The sequence below is a fragment of the Phaseolus vulgaris genome, chromosome 10 (genome assembly GCF_000499845.2).
Source record: "Phaseolus vulgaris cultivar G19833 chromosome 10, P. vulgaris v2.0, whole genome shotgun sequence".
Taxonomy (NCBI): domain Eukaryota; kingdom Viridiplantae; phylum Streptophyta; class Magnoliopsida; order Fabales; family Fabaceae; genus Phaseolus; species Phaseolus vulgaris.
In genome coordinates this window covers 36,223,517-36,248,055 of record NC_023750.2, presented here as the reverse complement: position 1 = coordinate 36,248,055, position 24,539 = coordinate 36,223,517, and the positions used below count along the sequence as shown (strand labels likewise).

The window sequence follows — 24,539 nt, the reverse complement described above, 5'->3', positions numbered from 1 at the left end:
ATTCAAGATCAGGAATCTGCATGTTATTTAAACATTTTTTTTATCAAGAATTTGTTGGCACAACACATTTGCTTCTGCATTTTATTTTATTTTATCATTTTCACAGTTTCAAGTTTTGCTTTTTATTGTTAAATTTTGTATTAAGATGGTCAGTTGCAGTAAAATATTACTTGTTATGTTAATAAATAACTGAGATTAGAATCATTGATGAAATTTTACATAGATATATTTATAATCTAAGAACTGATAGTTAACTGTAAACAGAAATTAAATGTGTTCATTTGAGTTATAATGAGTTAGACCTAATTAGTTTCATTTTATTAACTTTAGAATATTCAAATCTTAATATATATATATATATATATATATATATATATTTCCACCGTCAATTGTTTTGGAGGATTACCTGGCATAGCTAAAGCTTATCAAGTCAAATATTTCTTGCTGGCATATCAACCAATCAATGTGTGCATTTTAGAAAAACTAAAGAAAAGAAAAAAGATAATGCTACTAATTGAGTTTAAAGGGGACAATTTTATTTCTATAATTGCATTTGATATTTATCCAAAAAAAGAAAATTATTTCAGAATGGACAAAGTTGTGCATGATAAAGTAAGATTTTATTTTAATATAAAAATTGAAATAGTAGATGTAACCAATTTTAGAATAATTTTTTTTCTCATTTTAATAAATATCAAATAAAATGAAAAAAAAAAACTCATTTTTCTGCAACTGCTAAAAATTGATACAGTGTCAAGAGACTTATACAAAGAATAATATTTGAAGTTTGTTGTCACTGCAGCCATGTAAAAGGAGACTTAACAAGTAATGGTGTATTTGTTTTATAATTTAAGGTAAAGAGTATTACATTTTATAGTTTATTATGAAAACTTAAGAATGTGTTTGGCTTAACAAGGATTCTTGTTGAAATTTTATCACATTGTTATAATGGTGTTTAATTGACTTGTGCAGAATTTTTGCCTATTTCTGTTTGCTTTTTGAAAAGCACTAATTATTATGTTTAAGTTGAACAATTCCAACAGAATTTCTCATGCTCAAATCATTCTAATAAAGTGGCTGCTTGTTGAACTCAATTCCAACATTACAAGTTATCATGCTTTATTTATATATATACATATATATATATGTATATGTATATAGATTGCATAGAGATGTTATGTTATTTTATATTTTGTTTCATTTTTTATGGTATATAAAACTCTAGTAAACACATGACATTTTAAAGAGCAATGTTCTTAATTAATCTCTTGACCATGTCACACCTTAATATAGCTGGTAATGGGTGTCATCATTCACATGACAAGCTGAAACAATTTGATATATAAAACACTCAAGTAAAAATTAAAACAAAAAGTCCTTAGACCTAAAGAATTTTACAATTAAAAAAAAATTATTGAAAATTTTAAATGTTTTATTTGATAAGTTATTAAATTTCATTTTTTTTTCTATTTGAATAGAGTATTTTAATTACCATAAAATAGAAAAGATTGTCACTAAATAACATTATTAATGTCAATAAAAAATAATTCTTATACATTGAACAAAAATAGTCACTAGAAACTTCAACCATAAAATAGTTGACATCTACAATTTTTCTACAAATATCAATTGAGAAAAAAAAACACTTGTTAAGACCTTATGGTCTAATCTCTATATAACTTCTAATAACAAAATTCTTAGACTGAAATGATTTATATATATATATATATATATATGTTTTATTAGGTCATTAAATGATACAACCAGTTTTAACACCAAAAGATTTATACGTTTTTTTTATTTAAATTTTTATCTTCTGTAAACAAGTTGTAAGAAAAAATATTTTCTAATATAATATTAAATGAAAGTTGTTTGAAGTATATAGATTCATATTTTCAATGTTAATATCCATAGAAAGATTTTATATCACATAGTCATGAAATATGTGTCTAACCACAATTAAATGTTACATATGAAATATGTTTTTGAATTAATTTTTTTTAGCAAATAAAGTCAGAAGCAAAGGTAAAATATAAGATCAAAATTTTATATATAAAACTTTTAATCAAGCATATATCAAGGAATGCATAAAAAAATTATAGTGATAATACATGTCAAACAAAGATCAAATATTAACAAGAGTAAGAAAAAAACATGAAAATTATATACAATTCTTTTTATCTTCTAGTCTTCTAGTTAAATAACCATAAGTATTATTTGAAGAACAAAATCATTGTAACTTTTTACAACACAAACTAAATTCATTGAGCTAAAATTATTCTCTCTTTTGAGAGTTTGTTTTTATATTATTTTTTTGGCGTAATTTCTTAGGAAGGTTAAGATGGTATAACCAACCAACCAAGAGTGTTCTTTTTACTCTAATAACCAAAAATATTTTGCATACTCTTTGTAACTAAAAGGGATTTGTATACTCATTGTAAATAATTGATTTAATTAGTGAAATCTCTTAATTTACTTGTTTTTAATGAGAATTGAATGTATTTTTTGGATTTGACTAAACCACTATAAATTTGTTTATTGTTCATTCGTAAATGGTTCAGAATAGTTCTTTGTAAAAAAAGTCAAAAAAATTGATTGATTAAATTCTTAGCAAAAAAACTGATAAATAAGTATCCTAATGTTGTAAAAAAATTTCTTACTATGATTGGTTAAGAAACCCTTATTAAGGTTGGTGAAGAAATGATAATGACCTACGTCTTGATTATGTTGGTAAAAAAATATTAATAATATCATTAATAATATTAATAATATTATTAAAAGTATTAATAAAATTTATATTTATATTTATATAATTAATACTAAAATATAAAAAATATTAATATTCTTAATAATAATATTAATGAAAACTTTAATAATATTAATAAAATTATTATTAATGATAATAATATTAATAATATAATTAATAATATTAATAATCATATTAATAATGTCAATAATAATTAATAGCATTAATAAAATTATTAATAATATTATTATTAATAATAGCATTAATAATCATAATAACAACAATAATAATATTAACAATCATATTAATAATAATAACATTAATAAAATTTATAATATTATTAACAATATTAATAATAATAATATTATTATTAATAAAAATACTCATATTAATAGTAACATTAATAAAAAAATTAATTATATTATTAACAATATTCAAATTAATAATAATAATAAGATTAATACCAATGTAATTATTTATGAAATGTTGTAGGTAAATTATCTATCGTCGTTATTTGTAGGTAATATTTATAAGTTACAATTTGTAAGTAATATTTATAAGTAACAGTTTTCATATCAACTCGTCAAATTTACGTATAGTAAAAATTCGTAGGTAACTCATCTTTACCTACAGATATTTATATGTATGTAAAATTCGTAGGTAAGTTCAAATTTACTTACAGATCCAAATTCATTCATAGGTGAGTATCAGTAAACAATAACAAATTTTCTTGTGGTTAGAGTTTAAGGTTTAGGATTTAGAGTTTAGAAAATTTGGATCTTTCCTAAATGTAAAAAGCTGGATTTTGCTTGAAATCTTTGGGATCTTGGAAAGTTATTCTTATGGAAAAATGGTTTTGTGAATTTGCTTTTTATTCCGTTAAAGACTTGAGAAGAGTCCTAAGAGTGGCGTTTTAGAATCTCAATCCGGGTATTTTGAAAGTCTTTGTTTTGACTAAAGACTTTGCGTCATCTTCCATGAAGCTCACCAAAGCTCAATGTTGGGTTAGGATCAACAATCTTCCTATGAAATATTGGCAACCAAAAGCAATTTTCTCTCTAGCGAGAGAGATTGATACTCCTCTTTCTCTTGATGGCTACGCCATTTAAAAATCTAGAGGTTTTTTTGCTAGAGTGTTGTTTGATATTAATATGTTATCTGCTTTGCCTAATCAAATTTTGGTGGAAAAATCTGTTTTGCCTTTATTGTAGATATTTAATTTGAGAGTTTCCTCCATTTTGCTCTCATGCAAAATGATAGGGCATGTTATTTCTAAATGCATACGACATCCTGAAAATATCAATAACACGACCAAACCACCTATTGTTTTGTCAAAACCTGCTATTGTACTATATAAACTTGTGATTGTCTATACCAAATAAACTAATGATGCCTCTCACCAGGGAGTGGTTGGTGTCACTAAGAAACATAATTATGCGGTAGAGGTTGAGATATATGATGTATTTGTTCGTAATGCATATGTGATGAAAGTTGAGGGAATTGTTATTGATCTTGATATCCTTGTTGAAGTTGTTATTGGACAAGTGGAGAGTAGATCTTTTGTTTGTCAAAATTTTAAGAAATCAGTTGAAGATATAGGGGTTCAGGATCCACGATGATATTATTGTTGATATGTTCTCTTTGAAAGATTTGACTGAATCAGATGATTTTCTACAAAAAGAACCCCTTGCCTCTTGAAAATTCTAGTATTTTAGAATGATTCTCTCATCTTAAATCTACAACTAATGCAACAAGTCATAAATTAGTTGTTGTCAAACGAGTTACTTCTAAATTTGTTTCTTAATATTTAGTCTTGCAAATTTTGTTTGAATCTCTTTCAAATGATAAACAAGAGGCTTAAGAGTCATGTCCGAACATCTTGCCAATAGATATCATTAAATCTACTCCGACTAATATTTTGTTTAGAAGAAGAAAATTTTGTCTCTAAGTTTTAGCTGAAAAGATGAAAAATGGAAAATCACTAAGTGAAGACGATTAATTAGTTGAAACCTCTAGGAGACCGATATGTCCTCCTAAAGTTGGAGTGAAAACCAATAAGATGACCTCCAAAATAAGGTCAACATAAGAAAAGTTAATGGTAGTGATGTGCAACAGTATCATGAGATTTTATTACAGTTGTTGCATGTTAAGGAGGATCCATCTGATATGGTTTTTGGGATTCACTCATTCCTCTGTATTGTTTTTGTGAACTATGCATCAGAGAATGTTCTTTTATTTGTCTTTTTATGTTTATTTTGTTACACTTTTTTAGGTTTACATTCACAATGTAACTGTTTAGATTACTCTTAAAAGTTTCTTTATTTATTTTTGCATGGATTTGGTCCAATTTCTCCATGTTTTTGTTTTTTGTTTTAGTTTTTATGTTATTTTTTTTCATTGACACATGCTATCTAACATGAGTTTTAACAAAAGAAAATAAACATGTTTATTCCAAAGTTAAAATTAATTCATATATGTTAATTAATAAACATATTTATTCCAAAGTTAAAATTAATTCATATATGTTAATTAACAATTATGTTTTCATGTGGTTTTTATAAATTTAATTTTGTTTTCTTTTCGTTTTTATCTTTTAAAATATTTATGAAAAGAATTATCAAAATTAATATTTTTTTATTTGTTTAAGTTTATTTTCTTTAATTTTTGGATTTGGTTTGATTTGCATTTGATATCCAACTTGATCATGATAATAAGGTGAATTTTTTTTTATTCTAAATTTACCTTGTTTTATTACATTATCATGTGAAAGTTTAAGGAAAGTCTTTAATAAGTTTGATTATTTGACTGTTCAATCCAACTTAATTCAATATAACCGAGTTGAATTGAATTACTTAATTCAATATAACCGAGTTGAATTGAATTACTTAATTCAATATAACTGAGTTGTATTGAATTATTTTATAGTTAAATCAAATATAAATTAAGGATTATATTATATGACTAAACTTATAAAAAGAAATTATTATTTGGCAATTTAATTATTTTTTTTTTAATTTTAACATTTAGTTAAAACTATAATTTATTATTTAGGTTTTTACTCATAATAATTGTATATTTTATTTTTAAAAAAAGTTATGTAAAATATTTAATAAAATAATTGATTGAAAGTTACAAAATAAAATAAAAAAATATCTTTAAAGTTTGTTACTCAATTAGTTCAATCTCAAAAAATGTGCTTTATTAAATTGGATTTAATAATAATAAAAAATTCAACTCAATCCAAATCAAGAATTTGTTTTAATTATTATAGGACGAATTTACTTAGATATAATCCAATCATAATAAAAAAAAATGTTACTTGTGACATATACACAAACTCACACACATATATGCACATGCACGCACATCCATACTTATCATACATTAGGCATCTTCCAAATGATTTGAAGAAACCTAGTTTCTTTTTGAAGCTTTGTTTGAATATAAAAACACTTCAAAATAGAAAAGTTACTAATATCAATATTTACACTTTTTTAGAATAATTATGTGATAATTTGATGTACTGTTGAATTGAGTGTATGACCATCTTACACTCTTGAAACCTAGCGTGGTTTCTCATTCTCCACAACATCCAAAAGAATATAAGTAATAGAAGCAATATAAAGAACACATAAAGCACATCGAAATATCTCTACATTGAATATCCTTATTTGAAGGAATTCTACAGTGTAAATTTTCTATAAAACAAGAGTTTTAGTAGACAATATGAAATTAACCCAAATCAACTATCTGTAGTCTAAGAAATTATAAAATTGAGAAAGAAAGCTCTAGCCACTTTTTAACTCATAACACCATAATCATCCAATGTCCAGTTAGGTATATTAGGTAACTCAGTGAGAATCAAGTTACAAAGATTATCCAACACTATAATATTTGTACAAAGAGAATAATAGAGGCCAAAAATTACCATTCCAAACCTAAGTAACTTTAGAAGACAATATATACCTCTCCACACTAGAAACCCAAACCAAATGGGAGATACATATATTCAAACACCAATTATAATTTCAGAAGTTAATTTGTTGGAGATCTCACATCGACTAGAGATAAAGACATTTCATAATATATAAGTGGGTGCAAACCTCACCTCATTGAGCCGGTTTTATGAGGTTGAGTTAGGCTTAAAGCCCACTTCTTAACATGATATCAGAGCTATTTTCGAGCCTATCCTAGCAAGTATTTGTTGGGTTTATCAGGCCACTCGCCATCGGACCGTTATCGGACCACCCATAACATATATCTCCACGCACGACGTGAGGAGGTCACCTCATTGAGCTGGTTTTATGAGATTGAGTTAGACTTAAAACCCACTTCTTAGCATAATTTGTTCACCATTACCCACAATCAAATAAGTATTATCCAAAATAGTATCATATCACTCTCTAATTTCAGACTAGACCAAAAGAAGATTTATTTAAAATAAATTTCTTATATTTAATCTTCAAGAATCTAAATTTCATCAGCACTAACACATAAAACTGTAAGAAAATTTCTAGACAAATCTAAATAATGAAGTTTTGTTTTTAACATGTATATTCATAATTTTTAGGCCAGTTTCAAATTTATTAAAAATCAATTAACTTTTTCATTGTATCCTAAAATATAATAATAATAATAATAATAGTAATAACAAAACTTAAATAATAATGAAGAACAATAAGAATCTAGTTCCAATATGCCTAGTTATTGTTGTTGAAAAGAACTTATAAATTGTTGAGTTCTTTTATTGTTTTAAAAAAAGTCCACTTAATGATCACATTCTCTGTTATGGGTTATTAAATGAATTGTACCAAGTATATTTAAAACCAATTTTATGAGAAAAAAAATAGTTGTTGGGTTATAAATTAAAAGCTTTTCCTATTCACTTTATGCGTTAGGGAAGATTTTCATATTCATGGGAGTAGTCTAATTTTGCTTACATGCCTCTTCACTGTGAGTGCTAATTTATAAGGATGTTGAAAGTTACATTGGATTGTGTTATTTAGGTTGTGAAGTTATTTTAATTGAGTCAAAAATTTATATGCACTGAATACTTAGACATTTTTTTACCATTTTTATTGAAGTTAAAAAAACATATTTTTTGAAATAATATTTAGTAATCTATGGTGTGCAAGAAAAAAAAAAATATGAATATGAACCTATTAAAATATTTTCTTCTTCTACTACTATTGGTGTCAATATAATTTTTTGAAATAATATTTAGTAATCTATGATAAATAGAAAATTTGTTTTGGAATGAAATGATACTAAACAAATTCATACTTTATTATATAATATTGAAATATTTCCACACAAAAATTTCCGTAAATTAATAATATAGAAAACTAATATTTGGTCTCATTTTTTACTTTGTCTCTATAAAATTATTTTGTAAAGTAATTATTATAAAACTATATGAGAATTTGATCTTAAAATTATTTTGTAATTGATAATATAGTTATAGAATAGTCATAAATTGCTTTTTTTTTTTAAATACTTTTTAAAATGTGATACTTTAAATTTATTTTAAAAACAATTTTTGAAAAATCTTTGAATATGTTTCTATTTTAAAAAAGTAAAAGTTTTTTTATAATAAGAAAAAAATACGCACAAAATATTAAATAACTGATGTATCTAAAGAAAATTCACTAAAACAAATTTCTAGGGTTAGGGTTTAAACTATCATAACCCTAACTCTATTCATCAGTTCAGTGTTGATTGAGCAGCAGAGGAACAATGTCGAAGAAGAACAACCTCGCCAAGAGAAAGAAGCAATACGAATTCGATCTCCAAAGTACTGTCATCTTCGATTTCTCCCCAACTCAATCTCACGTTTCAATATTCATGTTCTGATTTTCGTGTTTGTGGTGATTTTCGTTCAGGGGAGAAGCAAGAGAAGATAAAGAAAGAGCAGAAACTCCATGCGAAGAAGAACAGGATGAAAGTCAGTGTTTGCTTCTCAATTTCCCAATTTTTTTCCGCGGGGATTTTTATTTATTTGCGGTTTTAGGTTTACTGTGTTTCATTTGGATTTTAAAAAGGTTTTAGCTTTTTTATGCGACAAACTGGTCGTTGAATGCTGAGATAGTGGGTCAAATTTAAACTGTCATTTTTCTTAATTGGTTGAATGCTGAAGTAACCAATGGTGATTGCCCATTGGGTTTGGATTTAGGGTTTAGTGCAGAAGGGGCTAGTTTCTAATGTGACGAACAGAGGTTTGAAGTTTTATTAGTAGAGATACTCACGTTTAGTATCCAACTTTGACTGGACCAGGATTAGCTCCAAAGCTGTATACCCTGTTGAGAGAAAAAAAATTGAAAGCTGAAATAGGGTAAACAGAGTGTATGCTATATGATCTGAATATTAGATTCTAACTTTGGACAGGAAGGAAAACCGAAAGTAGAGAAAGTTTGAATTGTGTTTTTTTGTGTGTATGTGTGTGTTTTGAAGATTAATGTCTTTTGTTGGGTTTTGTTTTTGCTGGGTATTTAGGTTGATGGAAGCAACAAGAAAAAGAGTGGATTTCAGGTGGGGAAGAGAAAAGTGAAGGTCAAGTTGACTGCCCTTGCTAAAGCTAAGGCTGCCCAGGCAATGGAGCTTGACAACTGAGGTTTTTCATCTGCAATTTTCTACAATGTATTGAGATTGATGAACGACAGTGTTGTTTTAAGATTTAATAATACTTTGTGTTGTATTCTGTTCTGTTCAGATACATAACTATGGTAGTGTAAGGTGTATATTATTTGACAAATTATATTATAATATTATATATTTTCTTCCTATCAACTGGTTCTACTTCTACATCTTTTTTGATTGATTGATACGATTTTATACTTGTGTCTTCTTTATGCTGTACTCGCTGCCTATACACTATGTCTGTCTTGCAAGTTATTTGCTGAGATGAAGAGAGCTTAGCATTTGTTTCCATGATGATGTCTAAAATTAGAAGAACTGGTGAGGTGCAATTGAGTCACTTTTTTGGTTTCAATTCTAATGGATGTATGACCAGAAAGGTTTCATGTCCACAAAAATCTCTTTAGTTCAGCAATTTTATTTAATTTTGAGGCAAAATGGTATACTTTTCTACAAATCAGGGGGTTTAAACTCTTCATTAAGATACCTGAAAAAGGCAATGGATTTTCTCATGTTAAATTTGAACATAACTAGATCTTGTTCAAATCTTGTGTGTATCTCTCTCCCCCATAAACATTTATTAAAATGATAAAAAAATGTCGTTAGAAAGTGTAAGTAATTGACAAAATGCGTTTCACCACTAAAGGTATTGTCCAAATTTATCAAGCCATTCTAAATTTGAACTCATGCCATGACTATGGTAGCAATGTGCAGATTCGAAGCATTAGATTTTATTCTATTTTTTGCTTATTCATTTTTTGGAATATGCCCGGTTTGTAATGCTTGCTAAAAATACAAGATCGAAGGAGATTGATTAGAGAAACTGGTAAAGAAAATAACTTAAGAATAAAAGGTAAATTTACTAGGATTTTTAGTCTCTCCATTTGCTCTATTAGTTTGGCTTTAAAATATTTTGTAATCTTAGTTCAACAGACAATTTGGCTACCAAATGAAATGCATTGCTTCTCTATTACTTCAAATTATATATATATATATATATATATATATATTAAATTTCAATAGTTAAAAATGTAAGATGTGTCTGGAGAATTTTATAAGAAAAAAAAGATAAATAAGATTAGTTTTTTTATTAATTAAAGTTAATTTATCTATAAGTTAGTTTATACAAGTTATTTAATAAATTTATTTTTACTTACAGTTTCATTTTTTCTTTTCTTTTCATAAGTATAAAGCCTCATATTTATTAAGAACACTCACTTTTTCATTTAAAATCCATTTTATAAAACAAATTCATGCAAACGAAAATAGAAGTGTGCTGAAGGAATTAATACTTTCAAATGTGCTTAAGAAATAAGTAGATTTTAAAAAATGAAAAATATTTTTGTAACCAATAAAAACAAACGAGTTTTGGGTCAGACTTGCGTGAATGAAGCTGAGCCCATAATTGCACAAGCAATAGTGACCCAATAAGTCTTAACAAATAAAACAATTAATATTTACACCTATGAGTTTTACTTAACACTTTTCATTTTTTCTATAACTATTCCTTCGGAAACTACATTTTACAATGAATTAAAATTTCAACATATTTTAAAAGGTATTTTCAGAAGTGTTAAAATTTTAACACATTTTCACAAGTACTTTCAAGAACCTCAAATTTAGAAGAAAAAAGAAATGAGACAGTAAGAGAACAATGTTTGTATTATTTTGAAGAATTCATGGCAATCATGTAGAACCCAAAATCCTTAACTGTTTTTATTTGTGAATGTAAGTTGGTTGGTTTGTGTTACTCATCTGCGTCCATATCATTGGAGTGTTTGTTGTATGGAAAGTGATTAAAAATTGAAATCCAAGAGTGGGAAGTTGCATTAAAGAGATGGTGACGAGACGTAGCAGACAGCCTTATTTGTGAAAACCAGATGGACTTGACGGAATGTGATCCAGTTATTCCTCCTTCCCTGTGTTCAACATTCATCACACGCCTTGCCTCACATCACATAGTCAATGTCTATGCCTACTATATTAGGCCACCTATGTTTTATTGTAAAATTCTTATCTTTTTTTTAATCATATTTTCTCTCAATACTTTTGTTTATTCTAATACTATCACTACAAAGAAAATCATGAAATAAAAACTAATTTTTAGAAATCAAAATAATTAGTTACAATAGTAACTAAATTAGAGACCATTTTAGAAACTAAATAAAAAATTAGTTTCTAAATTAGTTTCTATTATTGTTAAATAGTTTCTAAATTGGTATCTACTTAGCAACCAAGGTTTTAGAGACCAAATTTAGAAACTAAATAATTGGTAGTTAAAACCTTGGTTGCTAATTAGATACCAATTTAAAAACTATTTAACAATAATAGAAACTAATCTAGAAACCAATTTTTTATTTAGTTTCTAAAATGGTTTCTAATTTAGTTACTATTGCAACTAATTATTTTGGTTTCTAAAAATTGGTTTCTATTTCATGATTTTCTTGTAGTGCATGTTTGAATCCGGATGAGTACTATTCACTCTGATCGAAAAGCGAGATACAATCTTGTTTGGTTCTAGTGTTGTGCGAGGATGTAAGGGTGTGAATTTATGGGAGATGAATGAAAAAGGTCTCTTATGAGTTGTGAAAAAAATTAGAAAAATACAGGTAAAAAATGTTAAAATGTCAAATTTGTCCTTTTTTTTTGCATGTTCATTGTTCATTGCTGAAGGTTGTAGTTTGTTCACATTTTGAATTGACCATTAAAAAAAATTGTTGCAACATAAGCGTGGTGCACCTTTGCTTGAACCCTTTGGTTCTTCTTTCTCGTGTGAGCTTGAGGTGTTGTGTTCGATTTGGTTGACTATTGGTTCTGTGTTGGCTCTTGTTGTTGTTTGATTTTACGTTTCTTATTGATTGGTTGGTGGGAGAGTTGAGTACGTGTTGGTGTTGTGTGAAGTGTTGGTGTGACAAAAGGTTGTGGCAACTATGGTGGAATTGTGATGGTTCCATGGTGGGTGCATGTTGGGAAGTGATGTTTATGAATTGATGTAAGTTTTGATGGATGACAAAAGTGTTACATAATGTGTGTTTTCTAGCATTAGACAATCTCTGTTTTGCAGACTGTTAGTCGGTCCATGTTTTGGTGAATTAGACGGTCTATATATATTGCTTAGACGATCCTTGTTTTGGTGGATTAGAAAATCTACATATATTCTAGTACATAATCATTCTTTTTGGATTAAACGATCTATATATAATGCTTAGACAGTTTGTGTTTTGGTAGATTATGCAGTCTATATATATTGTAGTAGACAATCCTTTTTTTTGTTGGATTAAACAATCTATACATTGCTTAGGCGGTCCCTGTTTTGGTGGATTAGACGACCTATGTATATTGCAGTAGAATGCCCCTAGACAATCTATATATATTGTAGTAGACAGTCCCTATTAAGGCGTCCATGTGCATTGCATCTTCTTCCTTTAGCTTCTTCTTCTTCTTCTTTGTTCCCTCATGTTCTTTCAGTTTAAAAAGGAAGAACAAAAATGTTGAAACTAAGTTCAAATTACACCTTCTCCATTATAAAGACTCATAACCGATTATCAAAGACTAAAAATTGATTTTGGAAACACCTTTAATCAATTATCCCATTTTACACAATTGATTATCAACTCCCATAATCGATTATCCAATTTAAACAATTGATTATACCATGAGTTTTTGGAAAGGATAATCAATTATGCATCTCACATAACAAATTATGGATTTTTTTATATATTTTGGTTTTGTAATTTGCATTTGCATTTATTTATGTTTATATGGTTGTTGTATTGTTTGAAAGCCACTTTGAACATTTCATAATTCATTTCCACACCTTTTTGTAGGTTGATTGCAAGTTGTGAATGAGAGTTTGAGGTTTAAAAAGTTCACTTCCTTGTTCAAGTTTGACATGTTGTTGTTGAGGTTAGAGTTCCTATAATTTTACATAAGCAGGATTGACATTGTGAGAAAAATCTTACTCTCATTCATGTAAAAAAATAAACATGTTTAGTGGTTTGATTTTTATTTATGTCTTATTTGCAACTTCAATGTTTTTTTAGAAAAAAATTAAATGCATATGTATTAGATATATTTTTTACGTATTATTGTATAAAATATGTTATTATTATTTAGATTAAATAAAAATTGTAAACAATGAGTTAAATAAATTAATTTATTATATTAATGTATGGAATTTTTATTATTAGTAATTTTAGTTTTTAGTTCAAAAATGATTCTTTCATTTTTATTATTATTTTTGAATAAAAAGTGTTTAAGTATTTTATGTATTTTTATGCATTTTGTGTTGTAGGTGTTGTGAAGGATGGTATTGAATTGTGTTGTCTCGACTGTGGTTGGTGACTTTGTTTAAATCTTCAAGAGGCTGGTTCACAAACTATTAATGATATGGTTATATGTTTTGTTTGACTTTAGAGTTTAGCTACATTTGAATGACAATTGAACATTTGCATAACTTAGACTAGCTTACATAAGGTTGAAGTGTGAATCTTGTGTGTAATCATAACCATTAATCCTAACTTTAACACTAAACCTAAACCTAAATTCTTACCCTAACCATAACTTTAACCATAAACCCACTATATACCATAACCCTACCCCTATCCCCATACCTAAGCCTAAGCCTAACTTAAACCCTCAACTTAACCTTAACTCACACCCTAATCTAACCCTAATACAAGTTTTGTAGCCATGACTTCTTCTTCTTCAAATAAAGGACAACGAAGTCGTAAGAAAAATAAAGGAAAAGTCCCAACAACTGATGGTGCTATAGAACACTGAGAAATTGAGGGCGTACTAAATCAAACATGATTTTTTTAGTCAACGTGATTAGATGATTGAGTACTAAATTTACGGGAGATGAATGAAAAGGGCCCCTTACGAGTTGTGAAAAAAAGTAGAAAAATACAAGTAAAACATGTTGAAATGTCAAATTTGTCCTTGTTTTATTTTTCGTGCATGTTCATTGTTCATTGCTGAAGGTTGTAGCTTGTTCACCTTTTGAATTGACCATTAAGAAATCGTCGCAACATAAGTGTGGTGCACCTTTGCTTGAGCTCTGGTTCTTCTCTCTCACGTGAGCTTGAGGTTTTGTGTTCGGTTTGGTTGACCATTGGTTCTGTGTTGGCTCTTGTTGTTGTTTGGTTTTACGTTTCTTATTGATTAGTTGGTGGGAGAGTTGAGTACGTGTTAGTGTTGTGTGAAGTGTTGGTGTGACAAAAGGTTGTGGCAACCATGGTGGAAACATGATGGTTCCGTGGAGGGTGCATGGTGGTCTCGTGGTGGGAAGTGATGTTCATGCATTGATGGATGAAAAAAGTGTTACATAATGTGTGTGTTCTAGCATTAGACAATCTTTGTTTTGCAGACGGTTAGTCAGTCCCTGTTTTGGTGAATTAGATAGTTTATATATATATATATATATTGCTTAGACAATCCTTGGTTTGGTGGATTAGACAATCTATATATATATTCTAGTACACAATCATTTTTTGTTGGATTAAGCGATTTATATATATTGCTTAGATAGTCACTGTTTTGGTAGATTATGCAATCTATATATATTGTAGTAGACAATCCTTTTTTTTTGTTGGATTAGACAATCTTTACATTGCTTAGGCGGTCCTTGTTTTGGTGGATTAGACGACCTATGTATATTGCAGTAGAAGGCCCCTAGACAATCTATATATATTGTAATAGGCGATCCCTATTAAGGCATCCCTGTGCATTGCATCTTCTTCCTTTAGCTTCTTCTTTTTCTTTGTTCCCTCATGTTCTTTCGTTTTAAAAAGGAAGAACAAAAATGTTGGAACTAAGTTCAAATCACACCTTCTTCATTATAAAGACTCATAACCGATTATCAAAGACCAAAAATCTATTTTGTAAACACCTTTAATTAATTATCCAATTCAAATAATCGATTATCCCATTTTACACAATTGATTATCAACTTCGGTAAACGATTATCCAATTTAAATAATCAATTATACCATGAGTTTTTGGAAATGATAATCAATTATGCATCTCACATAATCAATTATGAATTTATTTATTTATTTTGGTTTTGTAATTTGCATTTGCATTTATTTTATGTTTATATGGTTGTTGTGTTGTATGAAAGCCACTTTGAACATTTCATAATTCATTTTCACACCTTTTTGTGGGTTGATTGCAAGTTGTGAAGGAGAGTTTGAGGTTTAAAAAGTTTACGTCCTTGTTCAAGTTTAGCCTGTTGTTGTTGAGGTTGGGATTCTTATAATCTTACATAACTAGCATTGACATTGTAAGGAAATTTTTACTCAAATTCATGTTAAAAAAAACATGTTTAGTGGTTTGATTTTTATTTATGTCTTATTTGCAACTTCAATATTTTTTTAGAAAAAAAATAAATGCATATGTATTATTTTTTTATGTATTATTGTATAAAATATGTTATTATTATTTAGATTAAATAAAAATGTAAATAATGTGTTAAATAAATTAATTTATGATATTAATGTATGGAATTTTTATTATTATTAATTTTAATTTTTAATTTAAAAATATTCTTTATTTTTATTATTATTTTTGAATTAAAAATGTTAAAAATATTTTCATGTAAATATGTGTTGTTGAATTTTAAGTATATTTATGCATTTTGTGTTGTAGGTGTTGTGAATGATGGTATTGAATTGTGTTGTCTTTGGCTATGGTTGGTGACTTTGTTTAGATCTTCAATAGGTTGATTCACAAACTATTAATAATATGGTTATATGTTTGACTTTAGATTTTAGCTACCTTTGAATGACAATTGAACATTTGCATTACTTAGACTAGCTTACATAAGGTTGAAGTGTGGATCTTGTCTGTAATCATAACCATTAACCCTAACTTTAACACTAAACCAAAACCTAAACCTAAACTCTTACTTTAATCATAACTCTAACCATAAACCCACCCTATACCATAACCCTACCCTTATTCCCATCCCTAAGCCTAAGCCTAACATAAACCCTAAACCCGCACCCTAATCCTAACCCTAATACAAGTTTTGTAGCCATGACTTCTTCTTCATCAAGTAAAGGACAACGAATTCGTAGGAAAAATAAAGGAAAAGTCCCAACAACTGATGGTGCTATAGAACACCGAGAAATTGAGGGCGTACAAAATCAAACATGCTTTTTTAGTCAGTGTGATTAGATGATTGAGTATGAGAAGAGGTTTTACACGAGGCTAGTGTTGACACCTAAAGTCACGAATTTTCCCTTTGCATAGTCAAGGTTTTACTTTCAACATCATTTGCACTTCCAAGGTTTGAAATCAATTTCTAATGCTGCAAGTTCTGCACTTTGAAAATCTTATGAGTGTTTTATTCCAATCTAAAGATTGGAGAAATTGGTAACCTCTATAATGAGATTAGCAAGAAGAAGAATAAAATCACACCTTTAGATTGATTGACTTTTGCTCATTTGAAGTACAAAGATTAGAAATTGACATATTCAAACATACCTAAGAATCTAAGCTACGATCATGACATGACACTTACATCCATGATCAAACCTCAAATGCACGAGCGAAATGTAAAAAATGTAGGTAGTTTGAATATTAACGACAAACTACTGCATTACCCCTTCATGCACATCTTGAGTCTGTGGGCTAACAATTTTGCTCAGTTGTTCTATGAAAACAATTTTATGTTTTGGGTCATGAAAAATAATATATTGATTAATTGGTCTCATTACATCATGCACCATATGATTAAATATCAAGACAACAACATGTCTCTTCTATATAGCATTCACCACACAGATTATGGCTTAATGCAATGTAAACTTATCCATCGATGCAATTGTGAAACTAGGGTGGTCACACTATTTTGGAAAAAAACCTTCACTAAGTTGAATATCTTTTAAGTCAATGGTGTCTAACAACATGGTAGAGATCACAACGATGATGAACAAGATGAGGAACACCCACCAACTATGTTGAAGACATTGCAATTCAATCCTTAATCCCTCATGATACTCTCATGTTTTCACAAATTTAGAATAATATATAGGACTTGCAACAAAGATTAAATAATTTAACGATCAATGTAAATATAAATTTTAAGATTCATCAAAAAATTAATCAGGTGGAAAAAAATTGATGAATTCTAAGACTCTTTAATAGTTGTGATCTAATTATTGTAATTTTACTGTTTTTTCCACATAATATTGTACAATGTTATGTTTAATATTAATCTGACCTTAGAATGTTTATCACAATTTTAATATATTTTATTAAATTTTACTCTATTCACAATTTATAATTATCAAAATTTATTTTTAGATATTTTTCATTCACAATGTCATATATTTTGTATCTTTTCAAATGAACTCTTTAACCGTAACAAAAATAATATTTTAATCCAAATGATTTTAATGTACAAATAAATAAATTATATTTTATTTTCAATTAATTTTGATGACAAGAGCATAATTATAATTTTATCAATTAAAAAATATGAATTACACACATCACATCGTACATAAACTTTTACAAACTTTTTTCATTTTCTTTCAATTTTTTTTTATTTTTTCTAATTCAAATAATTTATATTTTTTCAAATTCTTCTATCTCCTCTCGCTCAAAATTATCTTCAAATCTAAACAAAGAATAAATGATAGTATACAAGTTTATTTTATTATTTGAAACTAATTGTTAAATTTGTATATTCTTAAAAATGATGGTTATTATAAGCTGGTCAATAAAATTAGTGGTTGATGGATTGTCAATTTTTATTCAAAACCGAAATAACTTTATTTTATTATTAGAACGCCTTTGGACATTCGGAAAAAGGATTAAAGTGAACGAAATTAAAAACAATTTGTTTTATATATTTTTTAACTCTCTTAATTCCTTTCTCTTTACATTTATAGTGTGGTCAAGAGATAAACATAGTTTTATAAATCTTGTCATTGATTTTATTTTCAGAAAAAAATTCTAGTTAGGAGTTTGGACTTGTTATGAAAAAAAATTATTTTGAAATTTGATTGAGATAATTGATCATTGTTATAATAATTAATTATATTAAAAATAATAATATTTGGACGTCATAGTAAAAAAAATGCTTTTATACTAGTTTGTTTTATCTGAATTGTAAAATAAAATATTTCCATGATAAGATTTAGAAAGGCACAACGTACAATTAATGGTTGGAAATCAAATTAGAAAATAAAAAAAGTTAGTTAAAAATAAACATTTAACTTTTAAGAATTGATGAATTAAATATTATCATCATCTAATGATAATATCTTGAAATTTAGGCTAAAATGTATGAAAAGTAAAATCTAACTTTTAATCATAGTTTCTAAAACCTTTTTTGTTCTATCAATCAGATTATAGTATCATACTTAAAAAAAAAATTATATTCAGACGTAAGGAAAAGATATTTTTATTTATTTCATATATTAAATAAATATTCAATGAAAAATTTGATCCCATGTTCCCATTCTACATGCTATTCCATTTCACTACCGACAAACATTCAAACACAACCTAGAGTTATAAAATACTACAACTAGGGATGAATTTATTTATTTGCTACATTCTACAAGTATGAAATACTTTTAAATAATTCTACAAAATAATTTATCTTAGTTTGGCAATGAAATAGACCAAAAACCATAATTTTAGGGAAAACAAATCTAAAACATATTTAACACACATTTTATTATAAAAATCATAGCTATTAAAATTAGTTAAAAATATATTTAAAACTCAAAATTAATTTCATTCACCTTTGAAATAGACTTATCCTTAACATTATGAAAGAGGTTTGTTTTGTGGACCAAACAAAAAAGTTAGGAAAATTGTCTCTTCCTGTTTTTGTTTTTTACCCTCAAAACTCAAGTGAAACATTTTCATTCTATTTATATATCCTTCCCCTTTTGCTGTTTTAATTATGTAAAGTGCAATTTTAATTATGTGGTCTCATCATTGGTCTCTCTCTACACATAGGTGAATTTAATAAACCAATTTAGCCATTCATTTAAAAGAAACCATTAGGTTTTGTTGATTAGTTGATGCATAACTTTGTGCTAATTATTAATCTAATGATAGCTTAGATAAAGCAAGCTAGGAATATAGTTGTATTGTCATGAATAATGGAGTGGTAGTTGTCCTTTTAAATGCATTTTTTTTTTGTGTTCTTAGAAGAAAAAGAAAAGATGTGAATGGAGTTCTAAGGAACAACAACTAGGGTTTCATAGTCAAAGAAATACTCATAAGTTGTTGAGAAAAACTTTTTGTATACCAAAAGACAGCACTTATTCCCCCAACAAATAGAGGTTGAGGGTTGCCTCATCATCCAACATAATCTTTGCTCTTTTAATTCCTATCTCATCTTTTTCTTTCTCCATCAACTTCACCACTATATATTCAAAATGAATGTGAAAGAGAAAATATTGGGAAAAAATATATTGATGGGTTATTTTATCATTAGTATCATTAGATTGGTTGTTTAGTTTATATGTTGGTTTTCTTTATTATTAGGGTTTGGGTATGTTTAATCATTGTTGCCATAATGACATCATTTTGTCATAATTTGTTATATTGGAAGTTTGCCTCTAATTATTTTTTGTTAAAATAAATTAAAAAAAACACATTACATATATGTGATCATCTAAAGGTCAACCTAGATAAAGTGTTTTTGTAATGTTCAAAAAATTAACATCGTTATAAAATCGCGTTCCCTCAAGACTTTTGATTGTTCATACACATTCAATATCATGTTCTTTTTTACATCTTATTATTATATAAAATCTCACTCTATTCTAAAACCTTCTTTTATTTATAAACAAAGTGTGAATATTTTTAAAGTATGATTTTTTATCTACAATATAATATAAGAATAACCAGCAAGGAATATGTGCTTAAACAAAATAAAATCCTTAAGTATATTGTCATAAGTTTGATTTCGGATTATATGCATGGAATTTTTTGTTGTTGAGAGATTCACTTTTGACAACATCTACATTTAAAATAATTATTTGTAAGATTTTATAATATTTTAATAATAAATTTAAAAAATAGGGAAATAAAAGTTAAACGTTAATTTTTTTAGTTTATTTTAAAATCTTTATAGTTTTTCAGAATTTTTTTTTACCTTTACTTTGTCTGTACGATATAAAAATAGTTTCTGATTGAAGAATTTTTGACATGTGATGTTTCGGGAGTTGGAAGAGTACAATTTGATTTGATTTGGAGAATTGGAACTTGGTTTTGATAAATATAATTAACCCTATTTTTATTTCAAAAAAATTCTTCTACTTAATAAAAAAATTCTTCTACTTTTCTTAAGTGGATGGTTAAGTGGAGATTTTACTGGTGTAAAGTTGATTTTCCTAAAACTTATCTAAATTGATTCGATTGCATGAAAGGATTATCAAGTTATGTTTGTTTAAAACACTTCAATTCATATAATCAAAGCTAATCTTATAATTTTATAATGTTTTTTTATCGATAAAAATAAATTAATAAATATGAATGTTCTAACTCTATACCCATATGCTACGGTGTCAACGTAATCTTATGAAAAAAAGTTCAAAAACCTTACAATAAAATCAAAAAACCAAATCCTCAATCCTTTACAAACTTTCTTAAATCTCTCGGCATAAAGTTAATAAAAGGATCACCATCATTCTTATCTAAACCCAATCCAAACAAGTAATATATATCTAATCAACATCACAAAGTTGTCCAAAAAATCATAACCCAACAAATCTTATATTGGAACTAGTTAACAACAATTCTCCACAACTATATATTACCTTCCCCTATGTTAATCCCATAAAGCTCAACATGACAAAGAAAGACTCCAAACAACAACGATATCTTACCTTTAAGCGTTGCTAGATTCCAAAAGCTGAGCTCAACACTTGCAACTCTAAGTGAAGAGAAAACCCCCAAAGGTGAAATTGTGAATCCAACAATTTGCACAAAACTATAAATCTAGGTTTGATAACTTGATGAAGTTAGTTTAATAGTTGAATGTGTGTGATAGGATTTAAGCACTAGTCAAAATAAGAGAATAAGGCCTTGAAAATTTGGCAGTTATCCATGTCCAAAATTTTACTTGTACCATCATGAAAATTTGTTGACCATTTGGTATATTATTGTTGAAGATGATATTGTTTCTCATGGTCCATGTATTCCACCCATTTCTATATGATGGTTATTTTGTGAATAATATGAAAGTTGAAGATATGAAAATCCCTTGAAATTGGAATGAGACTCTCAACGTGTTTTGATGTTAGGGTTGTGTAAGCATAAAAATAACACTTATGATGATTTTGTGAGGGGTATAATCCTTGTTTATGTTGAAATCTTTTGAAAAATGTTGGTTTTGGCTATTTGGCGATCTCTTAGCTTATATATCGCTCAATCATCCTATCATTTAGAAAAAATTGAAGCGGTCTGTAATCATTAAACTCACTACTAGCCTTCATTCAAGCAACGTGTTGGTTGTTCAAACAATAAAGTGTATAACTCAAGAGATGATTTGTAGCTTGAGAGAGAGGTTGTGATGATTCTCTCTCCTTTTAAACCATATTGCTCAAATTGAAGAGGACATTCAAGCAAATAGTTGGAGGCTGAAGTGTTGTTTTAAATGCTTAAGCATGACAAAGACGATGCACACATGTCTTGAATATGTGTGTGACACGTGTCTTGGACACTTAAGTGTTGATTGAATGCTCAAGCGCAATGGCAATGGGGGGAGATTCATGAACTTCTTAGATTATTTCCATCAAGTGCTTTTTTCTCAAGCACTGACGTAAATACTCAAGCAATGAACACTCAAGTAATAAAATGGTTACTAGAGTAAGGAGGACCCAAAGATGGTGTTGTTCTTAGGTTGCATTTCGCTTAATCAACAAGTGTATTGCTCAAGTGAAATGCTTGATAAGTACATTGTATACATATTCAATATGTATTGATGGTGTGAGCTATAAAAGGTATGATTAATTATACATGCTATGAAAATATATTATTAATTATGGGATGCGTGACATGATGTATTCATGATATACATATGCCCTTTATTGGTTGTCATTTGTGAATAGTAAATTCTAATTGAATTGGCTGATATACATGTATATGTGTTGATTTATATGTATATAAGATTTGACCTTGGTCGAGTGTCCCTAGACGAGTGATTTACATGGTTATTAAAGGGTGTTATAGGATACCTAAGGTAATATCATGCCTTGAGTGACAATAATAAATATGACACTCATTAATAGAGTTGTCTTAATTTCACCAATGATCTAGTCACATAGACATGACTTTAAGACTTTGTTTGGATTAAAGGGTGTGGGGAAGTGGAAAGTTTAGGGTTGGGGGAATGAAAGTGTGGAGAAAGTTGAGGTTGTTTGGATTGGAGTATGTTAGAGTGGATGTGTGAGGAAAATTTATTGAAATTGATGAGTAATGTGATAGTTGTAAGAATATTATAAATTATTTTAAATAGTAAAATTTGTAAGATTACAAATTTACCCTTGTATAGAAAAGAAGAATAAATAATGATTAATCTTTTTTTTTGCATATTTTAGTTAATTAAAATAATTTTAAGTTTCATTTATAAATAATTATATTTTTTTTTATTATTAATAACATTAATAATATTTATTATAAATAAAAAAAAATAAAAATAATTAATAATAATATTATTATTTTTTTAAATTATTTGATTTACATTTATTATCATTATTTCAGTTAATATTATTATTTAAAATTTTATTATTATTTTATAAATTAATTTTAAATATTATTATTATTTTAATATTTTTATTATTAGTATTAATAATATTTTATATTTAGATTATAATTTGATGATTTTTATTAAAATTTATTATCATGTATAAAGATAAAAATGACATAATTGTATTTTGTTAGATGCTGATGTGGTTCTCTCATCTTTCTTTGCAATTTACTGAAGATGTAAACAGTACTACTTCAGACACCCACTCACTCTCATTTCTTATCAAATTAATAGATCCAAACATAATATCTTCTCACTTTCCGTCTTCGCCAACAGTAAATTGGTTGAAACAAACACACTGTAAGTGATGAGAAACCATACTTATATTTGGCTTGGTAGCATATGCTTTGTGTCACCCTAATATTCAGAACATAGGCCACTTAGGATATGATGAAATATCTCTTATAATATACTTATTTTTTTTATATCATATAAAATAATTAATATAAAAAATAGTTCACAAAAATATGTCACTCCTCACCTCTTCCTTAACTTTTGTTTTCAATATTGGGTGAATTAGAGAAGAAATAAATAAAATAAAAAAGGTAAAAAGGATGTATTATTTGGATGACCTATAAGAAGAAAAAAATATTAGAATACTTTTTAGTTGTTTGTCCATATGAAAAAGAGAGTAAAAGTAATTTTTAGGGTATATTTACTAACCCTTTTATTATATTATGTAATGAGAATTCACCAAAAGAAAATCCCATAGTTTGTAATTGTTTTTGTCTCCCTTAATTTACATAAAGAAACTCACCATTTTGATAATGTAACATGTTGCATTTGCCATTTTAAATGATGAGAAATGAAGAATAGAGACATGGAAAAGAAGAAGATATAGAAAGACATCAAAAGAGAACTACAATTGCATCTCTCTCTTGTATATTATATATAATATGAAAAAAAGAAAAGAAAAGATTGTTAGAAAAGTGTTGTCCTTGTCAAGTTGAAAACAAGAAGCATTCCCCAAAAGAGGTATATATTATTATACAGATGAAAGTTATGATGAAAGCATTAATATGGAGAATGACTAAAAATGTTATTAAAATTTGTAAAAGAAGGTGAGAAGTACTAAGGACAAGATTGGATTAGCATGTGGAGAGATGAGGTTGTGAAAGACAATATAAAAACGTTAAAGTTGTGTTCCAAAGGTTAGGACATTATGGTATAAACCGAGAGATAAAGTACTTCCATATATGGAATAAGGAATCTAATCCATGATCCCATGTGGGCCAAATCAAGCACTTCATTTTTAATTCTATCTCCTTCAAATTAGATACTCAATAACACACACATGCTCCACACACCTTCTTCTTCATCATTCATCTCAATGCCTTTGGAGAGAGAAACACACCACATGTTCAAAATAACCACATG

General features: G+C 27.4%; 1 protein-coding gene across 1 annotated transcript; it reads left to right on the top strand.

The window, feature by feature from the left end:
• Positions 1–8,365: 8,365 nt before the first annotated feature.
• Positions 8,366–9,532, top strand: LOC137819211 (uncharacterized). Its single transcript, XM_068622991.1, has 3 exons — positions 8,366–8,540; positions 8,629–8,690; positions 9,239–9,532. Exons 1-3 carry the CDS (start codon positions 8,483–8,485, stop codon positions 9,353–9,355), a joined length of 237 nt encoding a protein of 78 aa, XP_068479092.1. The 5' UTR covers positions 8,366–8,482; the 3' UTR covers positions 9,356–9,532.
• Positions 9,533–24,539: the final 15,007 nt, after the last annotated feature.